The 21,459-nt window shown below is 38.1% G+C and overlaps 1 protein-coding gene across 8 annotated transcripts; it reads right to left on the reverse strand.

Annotated features, from left to right (window-relative positions):
* Positions 1,698-15,043, reverse strand: LOC109717746 (UPF0481 protein At3g47200-like). Of its 8 annotated transcripts, none has more exons than XM_020243638.1 (4): positions 14,876-15,043; positions 14,628-14,733; positions 4,053-4,137; positions 1,698-3,827 (listed from the first exon to the last, which is right to left on the reverse strand). In XM_020243638.1, the coding sequence occupies exon 4, from the start codon at positions 3,792-3,794 to the stop codon at positions 2,112-2,114; it is 1,683 nt and encodes a 560-aa protein (XP_020099227.1). In that variant the 5' UTR covers positions 3,795-3,827; positions 4,053-4,137; positions 14,628-14,733; positions 14,876-15,043; the 3' UTR covers positions 1,698-2,111. The 8 variants fall into 8 exon arrangements, with proteins under 8 accessions (XP_020099227.1, XP_020099229.1, XP_020099226.1 ...); XM_020243640.1 differs by having other exon boundaries at positions 1,698-3,700; positions 14,628-14,746; XM_020243637.1 differs by having other exon boundaries at positions 1,698-3,803; positions 14,628-14,746.

Below are 21,459 nucleotides of genomic sequence, written 5' to 3' on the forward strand. Positions count from 1 at the left end.
AAATTTGGAGCTTTTAGTTACGTCAAACTAGGGCTAAAGTTGGGTATTTCCAAATTTGGAGCTTTTAGAAACTGTTAGTTGGAAACTCTCTTATAGGTTAGAATTAAAGCCCAAAAAACTTCAATTGGGGTAATTGTGACAAAGGGAATTTCTAGGGTTAGAAGAGAAGATTAGCCAATTTGATTTGGTAAAAGGAAATCGGTAAACTTCTTATACCATCTTGTTTTAAATTGATCTTCTTTTCTTGATAATCATGACAAAGGGAATTTCTATTGATGATCTAGAACATGACATTGTCACTATATGCATGTTGGTTATATATTTCATATTATATGCTTAATTTATATTAGCATATGATAAACATGATTTCTATATTGGTTGTTCTTTACTCCAAATAACGCGTTGACATCATCGAGGTACTTAAACTTCATCTTGAGACATAGACACTTATTGATATTACTTGTTCACATAACCTCCGAATGACATGTTGAGACATAGTGTTGGAATTGAGAACTCGTATATGATCATGGGTTAAGTATTTTTGATTTGTGGTCTTTGAGCATTATGCATGAGATCAAAGCTTGCAAAAGCCACATTGAGCTAAATTAGCAGGGTCACTCTCTACAAGCCAAGGCACTCCGGAGGTATAGCCAACATGAGCAAGCTCGCCATTGCTTTTTGAGTGCGATTGGATGGCAAGTGTAAAGCACGACTCTATACGTAGGGTGCCAGCATGGTCCATGAGGCACAAACTAAGACCGTACTATGGGTAGGTCCTCGAGAGATTGGAGATCGAGAGATTGGAGAAAATATTTTGGCACTTAAACATCATAATATAATTTAAAGCATTGTTGATGGTTGAGATCACATATCCTTTACTCCATCTGTATAGAGGCATGGTAGTCGCATATGGTTACAATTTCTTTATTCAATTATTGCTATTTCCAGTTTTCCTTATTACTCTTGCCTCAGTTGATTTAGTGGTATAGTGCGCCCTTCTTAGTAGCGGATCGATAGTATCCACTCGAAACTATTTTATATAATTCTCACGACCATTAACGTCATTTTTTTCAGAGCCTCTAACATTGGGGAGGCCAGAATCGCGGCAAGATCGTCTTTTGATAATTAGGGCCGTCCCGCCCACTTTGGACCGCGTAGAAGTTGTCCCTTATTTACATTTTGAGAGTGTATGTGTGTAGAAAGGTGATGATGTATATAAACTAGACAAGTATGTGACAAGTTATATATCCATTTTGGGAGACATGTATTAGAGTTGTATCTTATTTTAGAGATGAACTTGTACTAGAGTTACGTTCTTATTTGAGAGTTATACTGATGTTTGGGTTATATCCATTTTGAGGTGATAATGTTTGGATATAAAGGCTTTATGCTTTGAGTTTAGTTAGATATGGTTATTTATGCTCTTGATACCCGCCAACTTATATGGTTGATATTATCTTATTAGTGGTTGGTTTGATTGATTAATTGTAGATGCTCCGAATGTGTGAGAATAATCTTGTGCATATGGTGAGTCTGTGCACGTATCTGGATAGACTTTCGTTGTGGCTCATGGCGTGATAGGCAGTGTTCCATTTTTGGTGCCAGACGAAGACTTACGAGAGGTGCCAAGCATTCAAATCCTTGCATAAAATCCTGTAATAAGGTTGAAAATTTTATGTTTTTTGAAATTTTAACCATAGGGTGATTCCCTATAGATATTCTTAAAAAGAAATTGTACAAAGAGAAACATCAAAAGAATGTTACAATTAGCTCTGCTATCCAAGAAGGCATATCTATCATATCAGGGAAAAGGTATACCTCTACATGTTCATTCATTCCTCAAAAATTAGAATACTAATCAAACAAAAAACGACCCAGTCGATGATGCAGGCGACATGACGACAACTCATCTAAGGGGCTATCAAAGTCACTATGGCAGAGAAGTAGCTGCAAGTCTGAGTCTACCGCACATTGTCCTGACGTGCTGCTACTGTCATCATCTCCAAAATGATGTCGGCGGGGATGCTCCAGCCGCAAGCGTGACCAATGTGATGAAGTGCCTCCAGTGAGAGAGGATCTGTGCCAATGGTGGTAGCGACGGTTTGAAATTGCTAGTGCGGAGTACTGGAATTATCTTCTTGTTGTTTCATGTACAATAATACAGTAACCAGTGTCTGCACGATAGTGCATAAAAGCATGATGGCTGCAGCTAATGCTGCTAAGCCCAACCAAGGGTTGCTAAAGTGGTTGTGCATCAACCATGCCATCCACCTATTCAGACGACTCTGGTAGTACGCTTCCATTTCCTCATGAATTGATTTCAGAAAGTAGTTGCCACTAAAGTCGAAGATCACATCTTTACTGAGTTTGGTAAACAGAATTGCTACCTCTTTGTCAGTACGCATGTGGTGCACGATGATTCCTTGCCGAGCAATCAACGTGACATCATCAGGCATGCTGAGAAGCTGAGACATGAAAACTATATAGGCAGTAATGTCATTCCCAAATTGAGGACATGTCTGCTCGAGTGCAATAAAATTCCTGAAAAGACAACTCGTGTGCTCATCAACTGACAAACAAGGTATTTCCATTATACCTTTGCTGAATTTTATATCCAACAGAGAGTGAGGATTATGTACTGTAAACTCTTTTTTCTTGAATTCCACTCCGGCATCAAAGTATTGCACTGCTCGGTGCCACCGTTGCTGATCAACCTGAAAACACTCCAAGTGCGCTTTAAGTGGTATGTTTTGCTTGTTATCTCCCAGCTGATGACCGAGTTTAAGATATTTGCGCCCAAATTGAAGAAAATGGTGAAAATAATGGTTCCTTTGTGGAAATCGACGATCTTCCTCTTGTTTCTGACTAGGTCTGAAGTACATATGACATAAGTGAAGCAAGTGGTGAAAATCTTTTGGCCTGTCAGATTCTCGAATTGCTTTGGGATAGTAGCACAACATACCTTCAATAACTTTAGCAATTTTGTCTGTGAGTGACGGAAATGTCACTTCTCTACCCGCAACAAAGTTATATATTCTCTTGACAATGTAGAAAGGAATTTGATTCTCCAAGAGGAGTAGGTCATGTGCAACAAAACTAGTATACCACCGTCCAATCTTTACAGAGTTGTCCTTCGATTGCACACGTTCTTTGCACTTCAATTTACAATCTCGGGTGCTTTCTTTGCTAGAAGAGGCCTTGCTTGATTCCACCTCAAGCATCGAGTTCTCCTTCATTGATTGTCTGTTCTTCGTGTGCCCCATATTTATTCCCTTATCTATTCCATCTTCCTCCGTTATATCCTGACAGTTAGCACTCATGACCGGGACTTCTTGTGAGGGCGGTACGAATCCTTCTGTCCCGTAAAGAGAAACTAGTATGAAGCATCCGTCAAGCAAGAGCATCTGTAGAAATAACTTCTTTTCCATTTTAACTTCATCTGTGTAACAGTTTCTCACCTGATTCTCTAGTATTGCAATAGCATTTAGGTAATCGAGCAAATCTTTTTCAGGGTTCAACTTAAGGACATAGTCTAGACAGCTCCACTTTTTCTTTTCCATGGCTTGTAGCTCTGGAGTACCATAGTGATATGGACCAATTGACAGGACAATCGGTTCATAAGCATGCCTTTCCGCTTCACGAATGTGTTCTGGGACTTTGTAAATCGTGCATAATGATGCTCCCGTGGCATGGGTCTCACCTGGCGAACAGTAATAGTTTAGTTTCCTTCTCATGGAACACGCCAACTCATCTATGTCTACTACATGAGCTCTGCTGCTTTCACCAGCACTCATCCTTACAATCTGTTAATGGTCACTGGTTAATAACTAGCAAGAACATGACAAAGAGAAAAGACCAAAAAAGAAAAGTTAAAGCAACTAAATTAATCCAAAGAATAAAGAAGTCTCTATTATACATACACATTTGCAGAAAGGAAACGGATGAACAACGTATCAAATTACGGTTGTCAATGAAGTTCTGCTATGCCGACAATTTCCCAAAGATTCAAGCATACTCAAACTGTGTTTATATGTTCTATGAGAGAAAGATACCTGAATGCCTGCATCAGACAACAGAACGAAAGGAGATGGATGTAACTACTTGGCCATGCATATGTGGCTTGTGCCTATATTTTGCCTGACATCGAATATTTTGCACAAGCATGTTATGAAAAGAGGCAACTATATAAGTAAGTGTCGGAAAGCCTTAACTTTGCACGTGCAATAAAACTGTTTACATTACAAAGTGCAAAAACAAAATAAAAAAAATTTGAATCAAAATATCAAAGGTTCAAGGGAAAATAAAAAAAAAATCACTAGAAAGTATTGAAGCAAAACAATTTGTTTGGTTCAACGGAACTTTTTAAATCCATTCATTTGGACTTTATTTTGATGCAAGGATTGCCTGTTCTATAACGCGCACAGGCTGTGCAGACACAAGGCATGGGCTCGTGTCACACAGTATCAAAAACATATCCTTTTTTCCGAATGTCTTGGCTTCTTTTTGAGGGTTTTTTTTTTTGATACAAAAAGGAAACAAAATGGTTTTTGTAGGTTAAAACATGTAAATCACATAGATCTACCAACTTTTGGAGCGTACAATGGATAATAAAATAAAAAAATATATGAATTTGAAAATTTCCCTCAATTTTTGTTTATCCCTTTTTTATCTAATGAATTAATCAATTATAGCGCCAGCATGAATTTTACCCAATTATAACTTTTAATCTCACCTTCATGCATGTACTTCCATAATATAAATTCTTAAGTCATTAAGATGTCTATATTTCTATTCTTACTAAATTTTGTGAAATATTAACACTTGGCCATTTTTTCATGCGTTATAGACATCTAAACACTCTAATAAGCTATCTTTTCATGAAAATTTACAAAAAAGAGAAAGAAAAAGAAAAAGAATAATCCGTATCAATCTAGAGTGCATGGAGGAACATACCAACATGGGCAACGGGCATGTTGTTATGTTGTGCGTGCCATGTCAATGGCACACTGGCATTTCCTATGCCACCAGCATGAGAACCCTCGTTTTGACAATGAATCACAGAGTAATGAGTACCGATAAACATAAATGTTCCAAAAAGCACTATGCGGGTGGTCGATCCACCACATAGCGCATATGCGGTACGGTAGTGCATATATTGGAGCATTTGCAGTCCATCTATTAAAATATTAAAAAATTCAAATATAACTAATGTTCCTTTAAAAGCAGGAACAAGCATATGTGGAATAAATTGGCTAAATATTCATAAAGAATATTAAATTTTTTAGGAAACTATCATTCACAATCACTTGTAAGCATCCAGAAGACAGGCCAACCTTAAAAATATCTAACAACTACAATAATATTCACCAATGTTTATAATTATTACAGATATTAAGAATAATACTAATTAAAATAAGAAGAGAGATAATTATAGAAAGATAATTTGTAATATACTGGACTTTGACAAATAGCCAAAGTTGCAATTTGATTTGATGGTCAGCATGGTAGGAAAGTGTTGGACAAAGTTAAAAACGTTTTGGCGCGAAATTGATGCGAAAACGGAATTGGAAATTGAATTCTAGCTAATTCCGAGGCTTGGGTGACTTTCCTGACACTCAGAAATGGATTGAGACACCCGGAAGTACTGTTGAAGCATATGTGAGTTCGGATCTCAGTTTCTGACACCCGGTTCTACTGTAGCAATCCGAAATATTCGTGATTTGATTAAGGTGGTGAACTGGTGACTCAGCTGGCTGACTAACCGATTTTCAGGCGCAGGTCCAGGCGCCCAAGAGTTTGGGGGCGCGGCTGCGGCAGGTTCAGGCAGTAGATTGCATAAGGAGGCACCTGAATGTGTGCTTTTATGATTCTAACGCCCGAAAGATGGTTTCAGGCACCCGAAACCTTACGTTTTGACTGAGGATGGATGGATTGGTTGTCTGAGGGCTTTTTTGTAATTGTCACATCTACATATATATGGATCAGAGGGCTCTTCTCTTTTTTTTTCTTTTCTCTGCTCCTTTCCATTCGAGCCACACTGAGAGAGGGAGAGATAGGTGAACATGAGAGGCGATCTTAATGCGCATGGTGGAGTTACGCAGGCAAGCCTTGTTTCGCTTAATATTTGTGGAGCCGGATTTTTTGGATTTTGGCTGTGGGTTTTTTCGTTGGATTTTTCTATGGAGGTGGTGCCATGCGGTTGAGGCGACAGTAGGACTGGTCGTCCTCCCGTCTTCCTTTCCTTTCCAGGAGTAACGTTCCAGGTGGGTTTCGTGTTGCCAATAACGAACGTATTATCCTTTGTCTATTTGTCTATATACTTGCATGTGGATTAGTTTGATTGCTTGGTTGGGATTTGTTTGATTGTTTCGTTAGGATAGTAGTAGCAGGAGGGTATGTATTTATGCATGATTGTATATTATTTTGGTGATGGGATTATTGGGACATATTATATTATATAGAGTCCGGATGGGATACTATCGATAGCACCAAGCGCTTGGTGCTATCGAATTTTTCACCGTTAGATTTAACCTTTTGACTATTTTCGCCCGTTAGATTATACTATTCAACCAACAACTTACTCAACCCTAAGGGTCCCACATCATCCTAACCGCACATTCCTTCATCCAAGGGCCGAAAACCTAATAGCACCAATAGCTTGGTGCTATTGGTAGTATTCTAGCCTAGTTCAATATATATATATATATATATATATATATATATATATATATATATATATATNCTGGCTAGTATACTATTGGCAGCACGGAGGCCTCCGTGCTCAGTGTTTAAAAAAGCCCAAGGCGCACCTAGGCGCAAAGGCCTGTTGGAGCCTAGGCGCAAGGCGTAAGGCGCAAGGCGCAGGCGCGCGCCCGAGAGAGATCAGGCGCACACTTTCATAAAATTTTGAAATAAGTAAATAATCAAGAAGTTTTTTACCATTCTTTCTACTAATTGTCAAGTAAAATGCTGTTTTTTCAAGTAAAATGCTGTTTTTTAAAATGTTAAAATGCTGTTTTATTTTCATGTAGATATTTTTTTAAAAAAATAAAATAGAAAATTTCTACTTAAAAAAAAAGCATAAAAAGCACCGCTTAAAAAAAAAAAAAAAACAGAAATATATACAAAAAACTAAAAGAGAAACTAGAGAGAGGCCAAGGGAGAGACCAAAAACCTTGGAAGAAGAAGCGAGCGAGTTGAAGAAGCAAGGAGGAAATGCCGGAAGAAGTGGACAACCGGAGAGGGAGCGCCAGAGAGGGATGGCCCAGCGGGCGAGCGAACAGGGAGAGGGGGCGAGCGGACAGGGAGAGGGGAATAGAGAGAAAATTGATGATTATTTAGGGTTTAGTTTAGGGTATTGGGTTTATTTTAGATATTTCAACTCGTTAGACCAATAAAATCTCGATCCAAACACGTTATTATAAATATTGCCTAGGCGCGCCTTGAGGGCGCCTTGCGCCTAGTCCTGCCTAGGCGCGCGCCTGAGTCATGGCGCCCGCCTAGAGTTGCTCTAGGCGCTGGCCTGTGCGCCTAGAGCCTAGGCGCCTAGGCGCTGCGCCTAGGCGCGCTTTTTTAAACAGTGTCCGTGCTACCAAATTGTTTTCAATGATGCAGCTTCCAAATTAACGATTCGCTCCATTAAACTTGATCTACACTATTAAAAGCATTTGGAAACTAAATTTCATAATTTTTCAACATCATTTACCTATTAGACGAGTAGTCAAAAATGAATGGCTGAAAATAAAAATCTCATAAAAAATAATGATGAAAAACATGAATTTAAGATCACAGGTACTGATCTTACTCTAAATAGTGAAAAGAATTTTTTATAAAAATTTCATTAGATTTGGATTGTTTTACACCGTTAAATTTACAAACACATCACATCAACCATTAAAATTGTCAATTTTGAGACCTTTTGATCACTAGCCAAATGATATCGAAAAATTTTGAAATTGTCAATTTTGAGGCCTCCGTGCTACCAAGTTGTTTTCAATGATGCGGCTTCCAAATTGACGATCGATTTCGTTAGGCTTGATCTACACTATTGAAAGTATTTGGAAACTAAATTTCAGAATTTTTCAACATCAGTTAAGGATATATATGGCCATGTAAGGATATTTATGTTGAGTAGGGTATTATGATACTATTACTATGTTGAAATATGTGTATTTTCCCTACTGTCTGAGGTTTTGTATTAATGGTTGCAAACTGTAAAATTTCCTTGGGGGCCAGCCACTAGGTGGTGGAAAGTGAGGTATGTATGATTGGACCTAGGACATCGAGACAGTTTATTGTGATCTTTTTGATCATTGTATTGACTATAACCTGCTAACCATATTGAGCTTGACAATATGTTATATTATGATACTCGTTGGGGTCGTGCCCCTCGAGTGCCCCTCCAAAGGTGTGGTAATTGGCATGGGCCAGACAGAAAGATAGTAGCCTTCGGTAGCGAACCTCAACATTAGCGGTGGTGGCGGCTAGACACGAGGCAGCGCAAGCTTGAGTCGGTCAGTATATGATTGGGTTACATTACACAATTATTAAGGTTGCTTTAGTTGATAAATAAGATAGTCAATTACAGCTTTGCACTATCTATTTAGAGGCAGGATAGACGTGGTTAGTATATAGTTCAGTTATTGCATATGTTTATTCAATTATTCTCTATTTGTCCTTTAATAGACCTAGTAGGGCCGTGGTTGTCGCCGACCATACCCACTAGGATTCTAGGAACTACTGTTTAGTAGTTCTCGCACCCTCTTATGGTTTACTTTTCAGAGCCCTCAGCGCTGGCGTCTAATTGAGGTAAAGGGATCGCGCAGCAGATAGCGACTTCTACCTGAATTCGAGAGCGATAGAGAAGGATTAACGGTCAGTTTAGCATTTTGGTAGGACACTGTACATTGGGACTGGCGATACCAGGGCCTTTTACTTGTATTTATATATTGGGAGTTGTGGTTGTATGGATATATGTACAGTGATAGATGATTAGTTTAGTTTTATATTCTACTATGATACATGTTAGTAGTGGACTCCTAGGGATTGCTAGTTGTAGACTCCTAGGATTGCTTGTTTACTACAGGTTGTTTTGGACGCCTCGTGTGTGCAGGGTGCGTCCTCGCACATGCGGAGGCTTCCACTGCAGGCCCAGGGCGTGACAGCGTCGACTTCGACTTCTTGACTCTTGGAAAAATAGCATAGCGAATTCCATTATTGTGAAAATATACTTATTTTCCTCCACGGCTAGAAAAACATTTTTTACTTCATGCCATGGTCAACCTTGTATTATGTCACGTTCCACTAATATTAACCATGACGAATAGAATTTCCTCTTTGTATTCATCTTGCATTGTGAGTATGCTGGATTTAATATATTTGGATTTGATAACAGTGTCATCATAAGACACAAGAAAAGGAGCAAACAACGGTATGGAATAAGGTTTAATTTTTCTACGAATTTTCTTGAAATAAGATTATGAGAAAACTGATAATTAATTTGTACTCGACAAGGAACACCATCAAATCTCGTAGCAATTTGATTGAAGTAAAAGAAATAGAATTCATGACCAAAAATTCAAAGAATGATTTGAAATTATTTTAGGATCTTTTTTTTTCTCTGATACCAAAACTAATGCGGGACAAATTAGGAAAACCCTAATCTTGCTAGTGATGATTTCAAAATCTATATTAAATTGAATTGCAGAAATTTTTGAAAAATTAGAGAAAAGAATTAGAAGAATTAGAAGAAAAGTTGAGAGAGAATAGAAAAGATAGAACAGATAAAATAAGGAAAGAAAGAGAAGATAGAACCCTTTGAAGAAGAAGAATTTTGCCGGTGGACAAGACAGGGAAGAGGAAGGGAAGAAGTAGCATGACCGCAGTCAAAAACACAAAATCTAAACTTTATTCCATCAAAACTCTCTCTAAGTTACAAGGCATAGGTTATATTTATAAGCTTCAAAGCATAATCCTAATAAAATCCCATTATTTTAGGGATCTTTTCCTAATTCAAAAATATCTAAAAAAAAGTCTAAACCAATTCCCTATTTTTTTAGAGATTTATTTTACATGATAAATCTTAAAAATCTTTAAAAAATGATTAAAACAAATTAACAAACAGAATAATTCCGAAAATTAGGGGAAAAAAATAAAATCTAATAACTCAATCAAACCTAATACAAAATTGACTCAAATAAATAAAAAAAAGACTTGACAGATCTCTCTTTAAATATGGTTCTGCATAAAATTGATGTAGGACAAATTAAGAAAACCCTAATCTATGTTGCTAATGAAGAGTCCAAAATCTTTCTAAAGCCAAATTTAGAATTTTCTAAAAATTTTAGAATAATTTTTAGATTTTTTAAAAAATTTTAAAGATTTTACTGAATTTTAAATCAATTAAAAATCCAAAAGAGAGGCTGGAGCAAGGGTTCCGACAGCTTTATTATTTTGTAATTTTTAAAAAAATAAAAAAATTAAGAGAAACCTGAAGAAAATAGCCAATAAATAGGAAAAAGTTAGAAAATTTGTAGAATTGTTTTAGAAAATTGGAAAAGAAAATTTAGAAGAAGAATAAAAGAGAAATAGAAAAAAAGAAAAAGGACAAGGATGGAAAGAGAAGATAAAACCTTTTCGGAAGAAGAATTTTGCCAAATTTAATATATTTGGACTTAATAATAGTGTCATCATAAGACACAATAAAAAGAGAAATAACAAAAGTACAGAATAAAATGTAATTTTTCTACGAACTTTCTTCAAATAAGATTATAAGAAAACTAATGATTAATTTGTACTCGATAAGCAACACCATCAAATCTCATGGTAGTTTGGAAAGAAAAAGTAAAAGAAATAGAATTCATGAACAAAAATTCAAAGAATGATTTTTAGGATCTTTTTTTTTTGTCTGATAGCAAAATTGATGCAGGATAGATTCAAAAAACCCTATTCTATTTTGCTAGTGATGAGCCCAAAATTTATATTAAATTGAATTGCAAAATTTTTTGAAAAATTAGAGAAAAGAATTTAGAAGAAAAATTAGAAGGTAAGTTTGAGAGAGAATAGAGAAGATAGAACAAATAAGATGAGGAAGAAAAGAGAAAATTGAACCATTTTAGGAAGAAGAATTTTGTAGCGCACATGGCAGGAAAAAGGGAATGAGAAGGAGATATCATGACCGTAGTCAAAACACAAAACCCAAATTTTATTCCATTATAGATCTCCCTCTAATTACAAGGCATAGTCTATATTTATAACCTTTAAAACATAATCCTAATTTAAAACAAATCCCAAGATTTTAGAGATTTTTTCCTAATTTGAACATATAAAAAAAAGCCTAAACTATATCCCTAATTTTTAGAGATTTATTTCACATGATAAATCCTAAAAAATCTTTACAAAACGACTAAAACAAATTAACAAACAATAATTTCGAATATTAAAAAAAAACAAAATATAAATGACTCAAAAAAAAATAAAATCTAATACAAAAATTGACTCAAACAAATAAAAAATGACTCAATTGAACTCTCTTTGAATATGGTTCCGCATCACTTACTAGGTGGAGATGAGTGCATTTTTGTAGTTTTGGTATTTGATTTTCTACACATGGATTAATATGTATTATTTTGCTTTTCATACACTTCGTATAGTGTTTGAAATTTCTTCTGTGCAACTTGTCGATGTAATTCTTCTATGATACTACTGCTACCTTTAATTTTCTTACCAGGTGGAGATGAGTGCATTTTTTAAGTTTTGGTATTTGATCTTCTACATAGATTAATGTGTCTCATTTCACTTTTGGTATTACTTTGTACGCTGTTTGATATTTCACATTGATTGATATATTTGGTGTTTCATGCTACTCTTTTCTTTTCCTTTGCAACCTGTCTATATTTTTGCCTTTGTAAGACTTCTTAGTTGAAGTTTACTCTCAATCATTGTAACATGCATTTTATTTATGTTAATAATGATATATTATTTTTTAATTATAAGTTTATTTGAAAAATTTTATGCCTTTTCTTTTTATAAAGATTTGTTTTTTTCATTGAAAAAAATTCTTAAAATAAATATGATTTTTTTTCCTTTTCTGCAAAGATCTTAATTTGAGAATAGAATTGAATTTTTTAAAAAAAAGATAGAAAATGGTTTTTTATAGAATTATATTTGAAAGTAAAATTAGCATTTTGTTATTCTACTATTTTTCAATTTATATGAACCAAACAACAGAATGGGAGTAATCCATTCTAATTTCCAGTCAAGGAATGAACCAAACTTTTTGGGGGAGTGGGCCAATCCCCATTCCAATTCATTCTCATTCCATTATCCATTCCTATTCCACTCGGGAACCAAACAAGCCCTTTGAACCTATATTACACTGCATGTCAATCCCAACTTTTTAAAAAAAAGAAGAAATATGCTGCAGCATATGGGTGCATATACAGTCCGACTGCATACTGCACCACATATTACATAACCAAATCGGTCAATGGTTTGAATCGCATGTGCAGCCGCACAGGCCGTTTTTTGGAACACTAATAAGAATATAATGAAATTGCATGAACTTTAGCTAAATGACACCATTGAGGCAATGTCAGACAAGTTTGATGACATCTTTGAAATATGATGATAACAACATTATCCTACTCTTACACATTAACATTATTAAAGGGTTATGTAGTAGCATTAATGGCATCTGAATTCTTCTAGTGCTGCTCAGATTATTGCATGTTAAAATTAAGAAGGTAACCCATTCTTTTCTTATTAACCTGCTTTCTACACGTATGTAGGTTTATTTGCTAGAAAGCCTAGATTTAAAAGCAAATGCTTTGGGAGTCTTTCTAAATTTGCTGAATGATTCGAAATGCCAGCAATTTCTTGCTTCTATATAATTTGTCAAGACATTTGGGTTTATTTATGTGACTTCCACTATGTTACAATTTTAAAAAAGTACCGCATTTGATCAATTTGTTCATTATTAGTTAATTAGATCACAATTAGAACTATACAATGCCCATATTTTGATGAGAGAGTAGTTTTGAAGGATATTGAGTGCTCCTTTTTAATAAGAAAGCTATTAAACAAAACTTTGTAAGAAGTGCTTCGCTCTTGCTTTCATTGCAATCATTTTGGGCAACATATAGCCTTTAACATAGACTAGATTTTGGAGTACAGCATTAGGGATACATAGATTATGACCGGAGATTGAGAAACCTTATCAGTAGCTATCAAATCTCTACTGCTAGATCTCTCTGTACTAGAAGATAGAAATATGCCAAACAATTACACAGGATTCAAGCCGTGTGGATGTGAACGAACACTGCCTCAACCCTGACAATTGGATTCTTCATTCTTTAGTTCATCTGTTACAGATAATTGAAGGGTCTACTTAAAGAGTTCCCTTATAGATCATCCTAAACTAGTTCTTTTTAGAAATTGAATTGAGAAAGAAATCCAGATAAAGTCCTTGGTTTGAAACACTAAATTTTGTTAACAAAGTCAGGAAACTCAATCAAGCAGTTGGATGGCGTTTTGTTTGACAAACTGCAGCTCTCAACCTCTAGACCCTATTTGTGTTCTGATCTGCATATCTCAACCTCTAGACCTTATTGATGTGCTGCACTCCAGATCAATGAACTGATTAATCAATCAACTAATAGACCAATGACGCCCCTCTTCCTAGGGGGTCATCCATCCTATAACCATTCTAACTCTAACACGTTTAACTCTCTTAATCTCTTGGGTCTAGACACTGCCTAAAGTGCTATAGCTAGATTAAGAGGTTTAGCCTTATTATATCTTATATACAATACTATTCCAAATCCTAGAAGTGCCACAGGATCAAGGATTTAAGTACCCATCGACACGGGCCGTGTCTACCATGCCCTATCATGCCAATGGCACAGCTCACAACCCTCTATTCTTCGAATTAGGAAGTAATTTTCTCAATGAAATTTAAAAGATTTGATAGAGATATATAATAAACAGCTAGAATATTTTATTGCTAAAGAAAATAAATATTTCATATTATTATGTGCCGGCACACATATATTTTTTGTGACCGGCACGCATCGTGCCGTACCGTGCCGGCAAGTTTCTGTACGACCCCATGTCGCGACACTTAAATCCTTGCACAAGATCAACTAATGAGGCCTTTCTTACACATTCTCGATTCATTTTAGATAATCCTAGCTATGATGAACAAATATTTCAGTTTAGTTGCCGCACCCACATTGGATATGTATCTGATATCGATGCTCGCACGATGCATGCCCAATACATGACAGATACTTCACAGGAGTATACAATATTTTAAAAATTACAACAGTATCAGTCTGCCCCACTCAAGATGAGTATCTGACTCTGCAGTAATCTTATGCCAAGTGTGGCTGGCTCAAGAACAACTAAAATCCAATAGTTTACCACAATAAACTTCTAGGTTTATAATCTGCAAAATCTTTTCTCTGCAACAAAATATAGCAGCAGATAACCAGAACCCAAAATCCCCCAAATCTCAACCTGCTCACAAGTTTGAGACTTCTCCTGATTAATGAACATACTCACTACTGAAGGCAAATCCACATCTCAATGCTAATTAAAAAAAAAGGGCAAAAACAGACAGAACTAACCTGGAGTGTGTGGCCAATTCTGGGATGTCTGGCCACCTCCAGCTTTAAAAGCCCCGATTCTGCTGTCTGCTCTCCCAACTCATCTGCAGTTCTTCCACCACGGAATCTGAACCAACCGTCTGAGTTAAAGATTAATTCATCAGTTTTTCACCCCAAACGAAAATTGGTTCTTGGAATAAGACACCAAATGTGGGGATCTGAGGTGATTATTATTGTTTTGAAAAAAAAAAAAAAGAATGTGATCTTACAGTGGGAGGAGAGAGATCCGGCGGCAGGAGAGGGAGATTCGCCGGAGGGGCAGACGGGCGGAGCGCGGTGGCTGGCTGCCCCCACACGGAGTGAAGCAGCGGGCGGCGAGGAATGCGGTTGGCCCGTTACATGGTTGGGAACAGCTGGTCTGAAATGTATATTAGAGAAAATTAAGAGTCAAAATTAATAATTGAAAAATGAGTAAATCACGTAGGAGGTTACTAATAGGGAAAACTTCAAAAAACCCCCTGTGGTTTCGCACGTTTCATTTTAATATCCTGTGATTTAAAGTGTGTCTATTTTCAAATCATACTAGGATTTGTAAATCCAATACTATATATATACGTATAGTATAACACTTACGGTTAATTAATACGTATACATATTCTTGATACGGGCTCGTCGCCGGAGCAGCATCAGTTTCANATATATATATGTATAGTATAACACTTATGGTTAATTAATACGTACATATTCTTGATACGGGCTCGTCGCCAGAGCAGCACCAGTTTCAAGAGACTCACAAGAAGCAGTTCTCATGGCTCTTCACGTCATGAGCGAGAAGATTCTATGTAATTCCGACATTACATCGCAGCAGAACCGCTTTCTCATCCGCATCGCCGATGTTAGCGAACGCCTCCTCCCCCTCCTCTCCCCCGGCGAGCGGCGAGACGCCAACCTCCTCTACCTCATGACCAAGAAGTGCAAGAAATATGATAAAACAAGCTCCGGCACCAACGGCGGTGATCGTAGGAGGAAGCAGACGGAGGTCGGGCAGAAGCATGGCGGCTTGGCGGTGCGGCTTATCGCGGGGAACCACGAGATCGGTGTGACGCTCACCCAGTGGGACAGGACGCTCGGGGCGGTTCTCAAGGGTGGCACCGAGTGGAAAATCATCGTCGCAGAGCAAAAGTTACGCGAGGGTGAGCGCATGGAATTATTAGCCTTCCATCAGAGGGTAGCCGCCGTAGAAAAACCAGGGGAGGCGACCGAATAATGCTTTTTGCTCCGTAGGAAAGAATACAACAGAGGTGACGATACTGCGACGACCGAGCCAACACTTGAAGCAAGAAAGGAGACGAATATCGGCCGATCTGAACCGTTAGACTTGTTTATTTCTCTTAGTCTTCCGGCCTATTCTGTGCCCTAGAATGCCCCAAATTCAGCTTCAAAAAGTTCCATCGCCGAAGCAGTAGTCAAGCGGAAGGAGAAAGTGTGTGAAGAAAATGGTCTAAATTTAGAGTTGACGCTTCGACAACCGGGATCCGAGCATGATTGGAATATAGTTTGAAACTTCGATTTTTATTTCTAGTCCGGATTTGAACCTAAGTTCTAATTCTGGACAGTTTGATTACCGGGGAATCTCTAAAAGATTCCTTTTTAAAAAAACTTTTATCATATTTTAGTTATAGTACAAGATGACTCGAATGTATTTTTTGTACATTTAGTTAAGATTTTAGTACATTAAATAAGTTATGAATGGACATGCCATTTGTAGCAACTAAATCAGAGTTTCAGATCGTTCAGACATACAGGAAGTTTACTAAAGTACCCCCCGACCTACAGAATTAATACTTGACATTCAACATAAGCACTGAACTGACTGCAACCTAGACTTTCAGCAAGAAAGAATAGGCCATCGTCCCCAAAGTTACGACCTAGCAGAAAAGAAAAAGAAAGACAAAATGAAAATCAATATTTCTATCAAAAAATCTTTTGCAATCTAATCCCCTTTTAACAATAAGGCCCCGTTTGGATACCCCTAAAAACGTAGTATAGTTCAACTATGACCTTAGTTCTTAGGCAAACTCCTTTAGCTTCTGTTTTTTACTCTCTTTCAACCCTCAAATTACAAGGCGAAGGACTATTTGAATCCAGTTACGGAAGATTTATTTTCTCCAGAAGTTGAATTCGAAGGATATCTCGAACACATAATCCTACCCTCCTGCCGTCACCGCACCGTCACTGTCGCCACCTGAAGGGGAATGCTTAAGGTGATGTTCTGAATTCTCAAATCTAACGAGGATCAGCATACTCTAAATATCTCATGCGGGGCCGGGCAAGTAGCACTTAATATGTGTGAACAACTGCAAGGGGTTTGAGCTTCTTCGACAGAGAGAATCAATTCTAACATGGGGATTGATTTGTTTGTGATTAGTTCGATTAGATATAAACAGATACTATATCACGCACCGGGCATAATTTTTCTCCTTCATACATTTAGAGAATGCATTTTTAGTGTTCATCTAATATAAACTCATTTGGTATGTGTCAAATGTGGAGCACTTGTGTGGAAGAGATAATGAATTTCGAAGCAGGGTGTCACAATGACCAATTTGTTTTATCTTCTTCAAACCAATTCTTATCCAAATAGAGCAACTGAATAAAATCGAAGCTTTTACCTCCGAGTATCTTTTGAAATCAAGCATTAAAATTATAGAACTAAAATATCACCTGCCTTATAGTATGAGAATCAAACGTCGAATTTACATGATAAAGCTATATAATACTGGTTTAGCCATCATTTACACCTTAACGGAGAGGAAAGGTTTGGAGCTCAAAAGCTACAGCCTTGTTTAACAATATGATCAATGAACTCGCAATGATCGATCCTCCTATGGTGAATCAGTCCTACACATGGTCCAACTTGCAATCGAACCCATCTTTCGTGAGACTTGATCGCTTCTTAATCTCGACGGAGTGGGATCAGACTTTCCCTCTGTCCAAAGTAGAAGCGCTCCCTCGAATCACTTCCAATCATTGGCCAATCCTATTTTCCTCGGAGAGAAGCTCTAAGGTGAGGAACAAACCCTTCCGCTTCGAGGAGGCGTGGCTCAATCACGAGGGGTTCAAAACCAAATTACCGGGATGGTGGACGGAAGGTTCCAGGGACTCACAGGGCAAGTCGGCAGCAGTAACCTTCATAGCAAAGTTGCGACATTGTCGAATAAGGATTAAGGAGCGGTGCGCCAGTGAATTCTACAGTATAAAAAAACTCAAGAACATTTTGATAGAGGAGATATAGAAAATAGATAAAACAGAGGAACAGCTTGATCTTCCGCAGGATCTACTCTCGAAGAGAGTTGAATTAAAGGACAGGCTAAGAGGTGTTTTAAACGACGAAGCCTTGATGTGGAAAACCCGGGCCAAACAACATTGGCTTCGTGAGGAGGATGGGAACACCAAATTTTTCCATTCCGTAGCTAATGGCAGACGTAGAGCGAATTGGATTGGATCGATCACCGAAAATGATGTCAGCTTTCAAACTGAAGAGAGAAAAAAGGAGTATTTCCTCAACTACTTCAAGAAACTTTTTTCTCCAGACGAACCAGCCACAACTTTTTTTGGGGATTGGAGCAACCTTGTTCGATTAAATCGCATCTCGCCTCCACAGCTCTCGACGCTGACAAAACCTTTCTCCACAGAAGAAATTAAGCAGGCCACTTTCCAACTGGGGAGTGATAAGGCGCCGGGCCCTGATGGTTTCCCGCTAAGGTTCTATTGATGTTTCTGGGATACCGTCAAGGAGGATATTGTGAACCTATTCCGCGAAATGTACGAGGGGAGACTTTCCACTGCCCCGCTCAATTACGCCTTCATTTGCCTTATCCCGAAGAAGGAGGGAGCTGAACATACTAAGGATTTCCGGCCTATAAGCCTTCTAAACGGGATCCAAAAGATCATATCCAAGGTCTTGGCTAACAGACTCGAATTGGCCAGAAGGACCTGATATCTCCTGCACAATCAGCTTTTTTGAAAGGAAGGATTATCTCCGACGCATACGTTACAGTCTCTGAGATTATCGATTGGGGTAACAAAAAGGCTGTTGACGGAGTAGGGGTTAAGGTTGATTCGAAAAGGCCTACGATAGGATCTGCTGGCCCTTCCTATTCCAGATTCTACGATGGTGGGGATTTGGTGAAAGGTGGTGCAGTTGGATCGAACTCTGTGTATGCTATGCTAAAGTTGCGGTCCTAGTGAACGGAGAGCCCACTAATTGGATAAAGACTAAGAGAGGCGTTAGACAGGGGACCCGCTTTCCCTGTTTCTCTTTTTGTTGGTGGAGGAGAGCTTGGCCCGTATGACCAATCAGGCGGTCATCAACAATCTGTTCAAGGGTATTGGCCCCATCCGATGCTAGTAGGGTCAATCTTATCCAGTTTGCGGATGACACCTTTTTCTTCTGCGAGGCAAGAACAAGGTACTTGAAAAACCTCAGTTTCTTATTACATCTCTTCGAATGGGCTTTGGGCTTGAAAATCAATGCAGAAAAATCGAAACTGTTTTATCTGGGTCGGGAAGATGGAAAAGCACTTAGGCTAGCAAATATATTGGGCTGCAAAGTGGGCACTTTTCCAACAAAGTATCTAGGCTTACCTCTCTCTTCCAGACCACCGTCCAAGGTGGATTGGAGGGAGGTCATCCAAAATTTGCATCGTAAAGTGGATGGCTGGCAAGCCAAATTACTCTCTAGGGCGAGCAGGCTCATCTTGGTTAATGCGGTTTTAACCAACCTACCCTTTTACTTCCTCTCGGTCTTCAAGGCACCTAAATGGGTGGCAAAACGTATTGAAGTGATAAGGAGGGATTTTTTCTGGAACGGCGAGCATAACGCTCCAGTCAAGGGATGTTTGATAGCTTGGGCGAATGTTTATAAGAGTAAAAAAGAAGAGGGGCTTGGCATCTTAGATATGGCAATCATGAACCATGCCTTATTGGCAAAATGGTGGTGGAAATTCCACACGGAAGCCCGATTACAGTGGAACTTGCTAGTTAGAGACTTATACTATCGAAGGTGAAAACCAATAAGGGAAGGGAGATCCTTCAAACCCTACACATCCTGGTGGACGGGAGTCCTTAGTCTCAGCACTATTTTCAAATGGGGCACGATTTTTTCTCTGGGTGACGGGAGCACCATTGACTTTTGGTTAGATCGGTTGTGCGGGGAGAATACGTTGAGTCTTACATTCCCTGAGATCTATGACTCGTCTGAGGCGAAGGGCCTTAAGGTAAGTGCTTGTGCCACAGGGGCTGGTTGGAACTGGAACAGGGTACTGGGACCCGATGTCGGACAAAGTCACAGGTCTAACATGACGCTATCGGATTTTGTGGAAAGGATCTCCAACTTCTCCGTAGAGCATAGTCCGAACAGGTTATTATGGCGTTGGAGTCCTGTTGGTCTCTTCTCGGTAAGATCGACCTACCTCGCGTGTCTAATGGGGGTATGAGGGATGCACATGCTGCGTCGATCTGGAGTCTCAAAATCCCGCTAAAAGTGAAGGTGTTTGGCTGGTTGGTACTGAAGAAGAGACAAGCCACAACCGACAAACTTCTTAAGAGAGGATGGGTGGAAGACTCAACCTGCGTGTTATGTGGGGTAGCGAAGGAGTCGGTGGACCATCTATTTGCCCGGTGCGTCTTCTGTAAGTTTCTTTTGATCATGGGTGTGGACGGGGTTTAGGATCTGGATCTAGGGATAGACGTGTGCCTTGTTTGGGACAGGTGGAAGAATAAGGACGGTACACAAACGAAGAGAAGCATATTAACTAACCTGGTGGGTTGCTGGTGGACCATCTGAAAGGTCAGAAACGATTTGATCTTCAGAAGGATCCAGCCTAACCCTAGACAAGCTGTTCTCTAGTTTAAGTAGCTAGTGCAAGAGTGGGCCCTTCTTCTCCCTATTTAGGCAGCTTCTTTTAGCCGGCCGTTTTACGCACTTAGTGTTTTTTTTTTTTTTTTCGCGTCCTCCCTGGGGCCGTCGTTGCCCCACCCTTGTAGCCTGGTTCATACTTTCAATGAATGAAGCAGGTAGCATGCTACCTTACTCTCAAAAAAAAATAATAACTGCAATGCTGAGCTGCTTTATATTAAATCGATCTTTGGGTAGTATTAATATGGACCCTGTCCTTAGCCTTATCTCTTTACTGCACACACGAGGGATTACTAAGATTAAATTATCACATTTTTATTATATTTTTTATGAGTCAGAATAAAAAAGAAAATTTTACTTATATTTTGAGTTTCACAAAATCATATGCAGGACAAATGATAAGAATGCTTGTTCAAGTAATTTTCTTGAAAGAATGGCAAATTAATTAAATTATTGGATAAAATCTAAAAGATTTAATTGTAAAAATTCAAATCGAAGATGATTATTTAAAAAATTCTAAAATTCATTGGGCTCTATTATATAACTTTTCTTTTAAAAAAAATCTCTATTTACTAATACACTATCACAAATCACAGGGTACTAATTTGATACACTTTAAACCACATGGTACTAAAGTGAGAAAGTGTAAAACCACAGGGTACTAACTTGATACACTTTAAACCACAGGATACTAAAGTGAGAAAGTGTGAAACCACAGGAGGGGTATTTGAAGTTTTCCCATAATAATATTAGGGAGCCAAAGACGAGCTGACGTGTTGTTAAAATATCGAACTAAAAATTTGTGTTCGGCTTGTTTAGTAATGAGTTGGCTCGCAAACACCAAGTTATATTGTGAGTGTTGCTACTGGATAAAAAATTGATAGTAATATTAAAAAATAAAATAATTAGAGTCTTAATCTAATAATTGAAATT

Source organism: Ananas comosus, linkage group 11, assembly GCF_001540865.1.
Source record: "Ananas comosus cultivar F153 linkage group 11, ASM154086v1, whole genome shotgun sequence".
Classification (NCBI taxonomy): Eukaryota; Viridiplantae; Streptophyta; class Magnoliopsida; order Poales; family Bromeliaceae; genus Ananas; species Ananas comosus.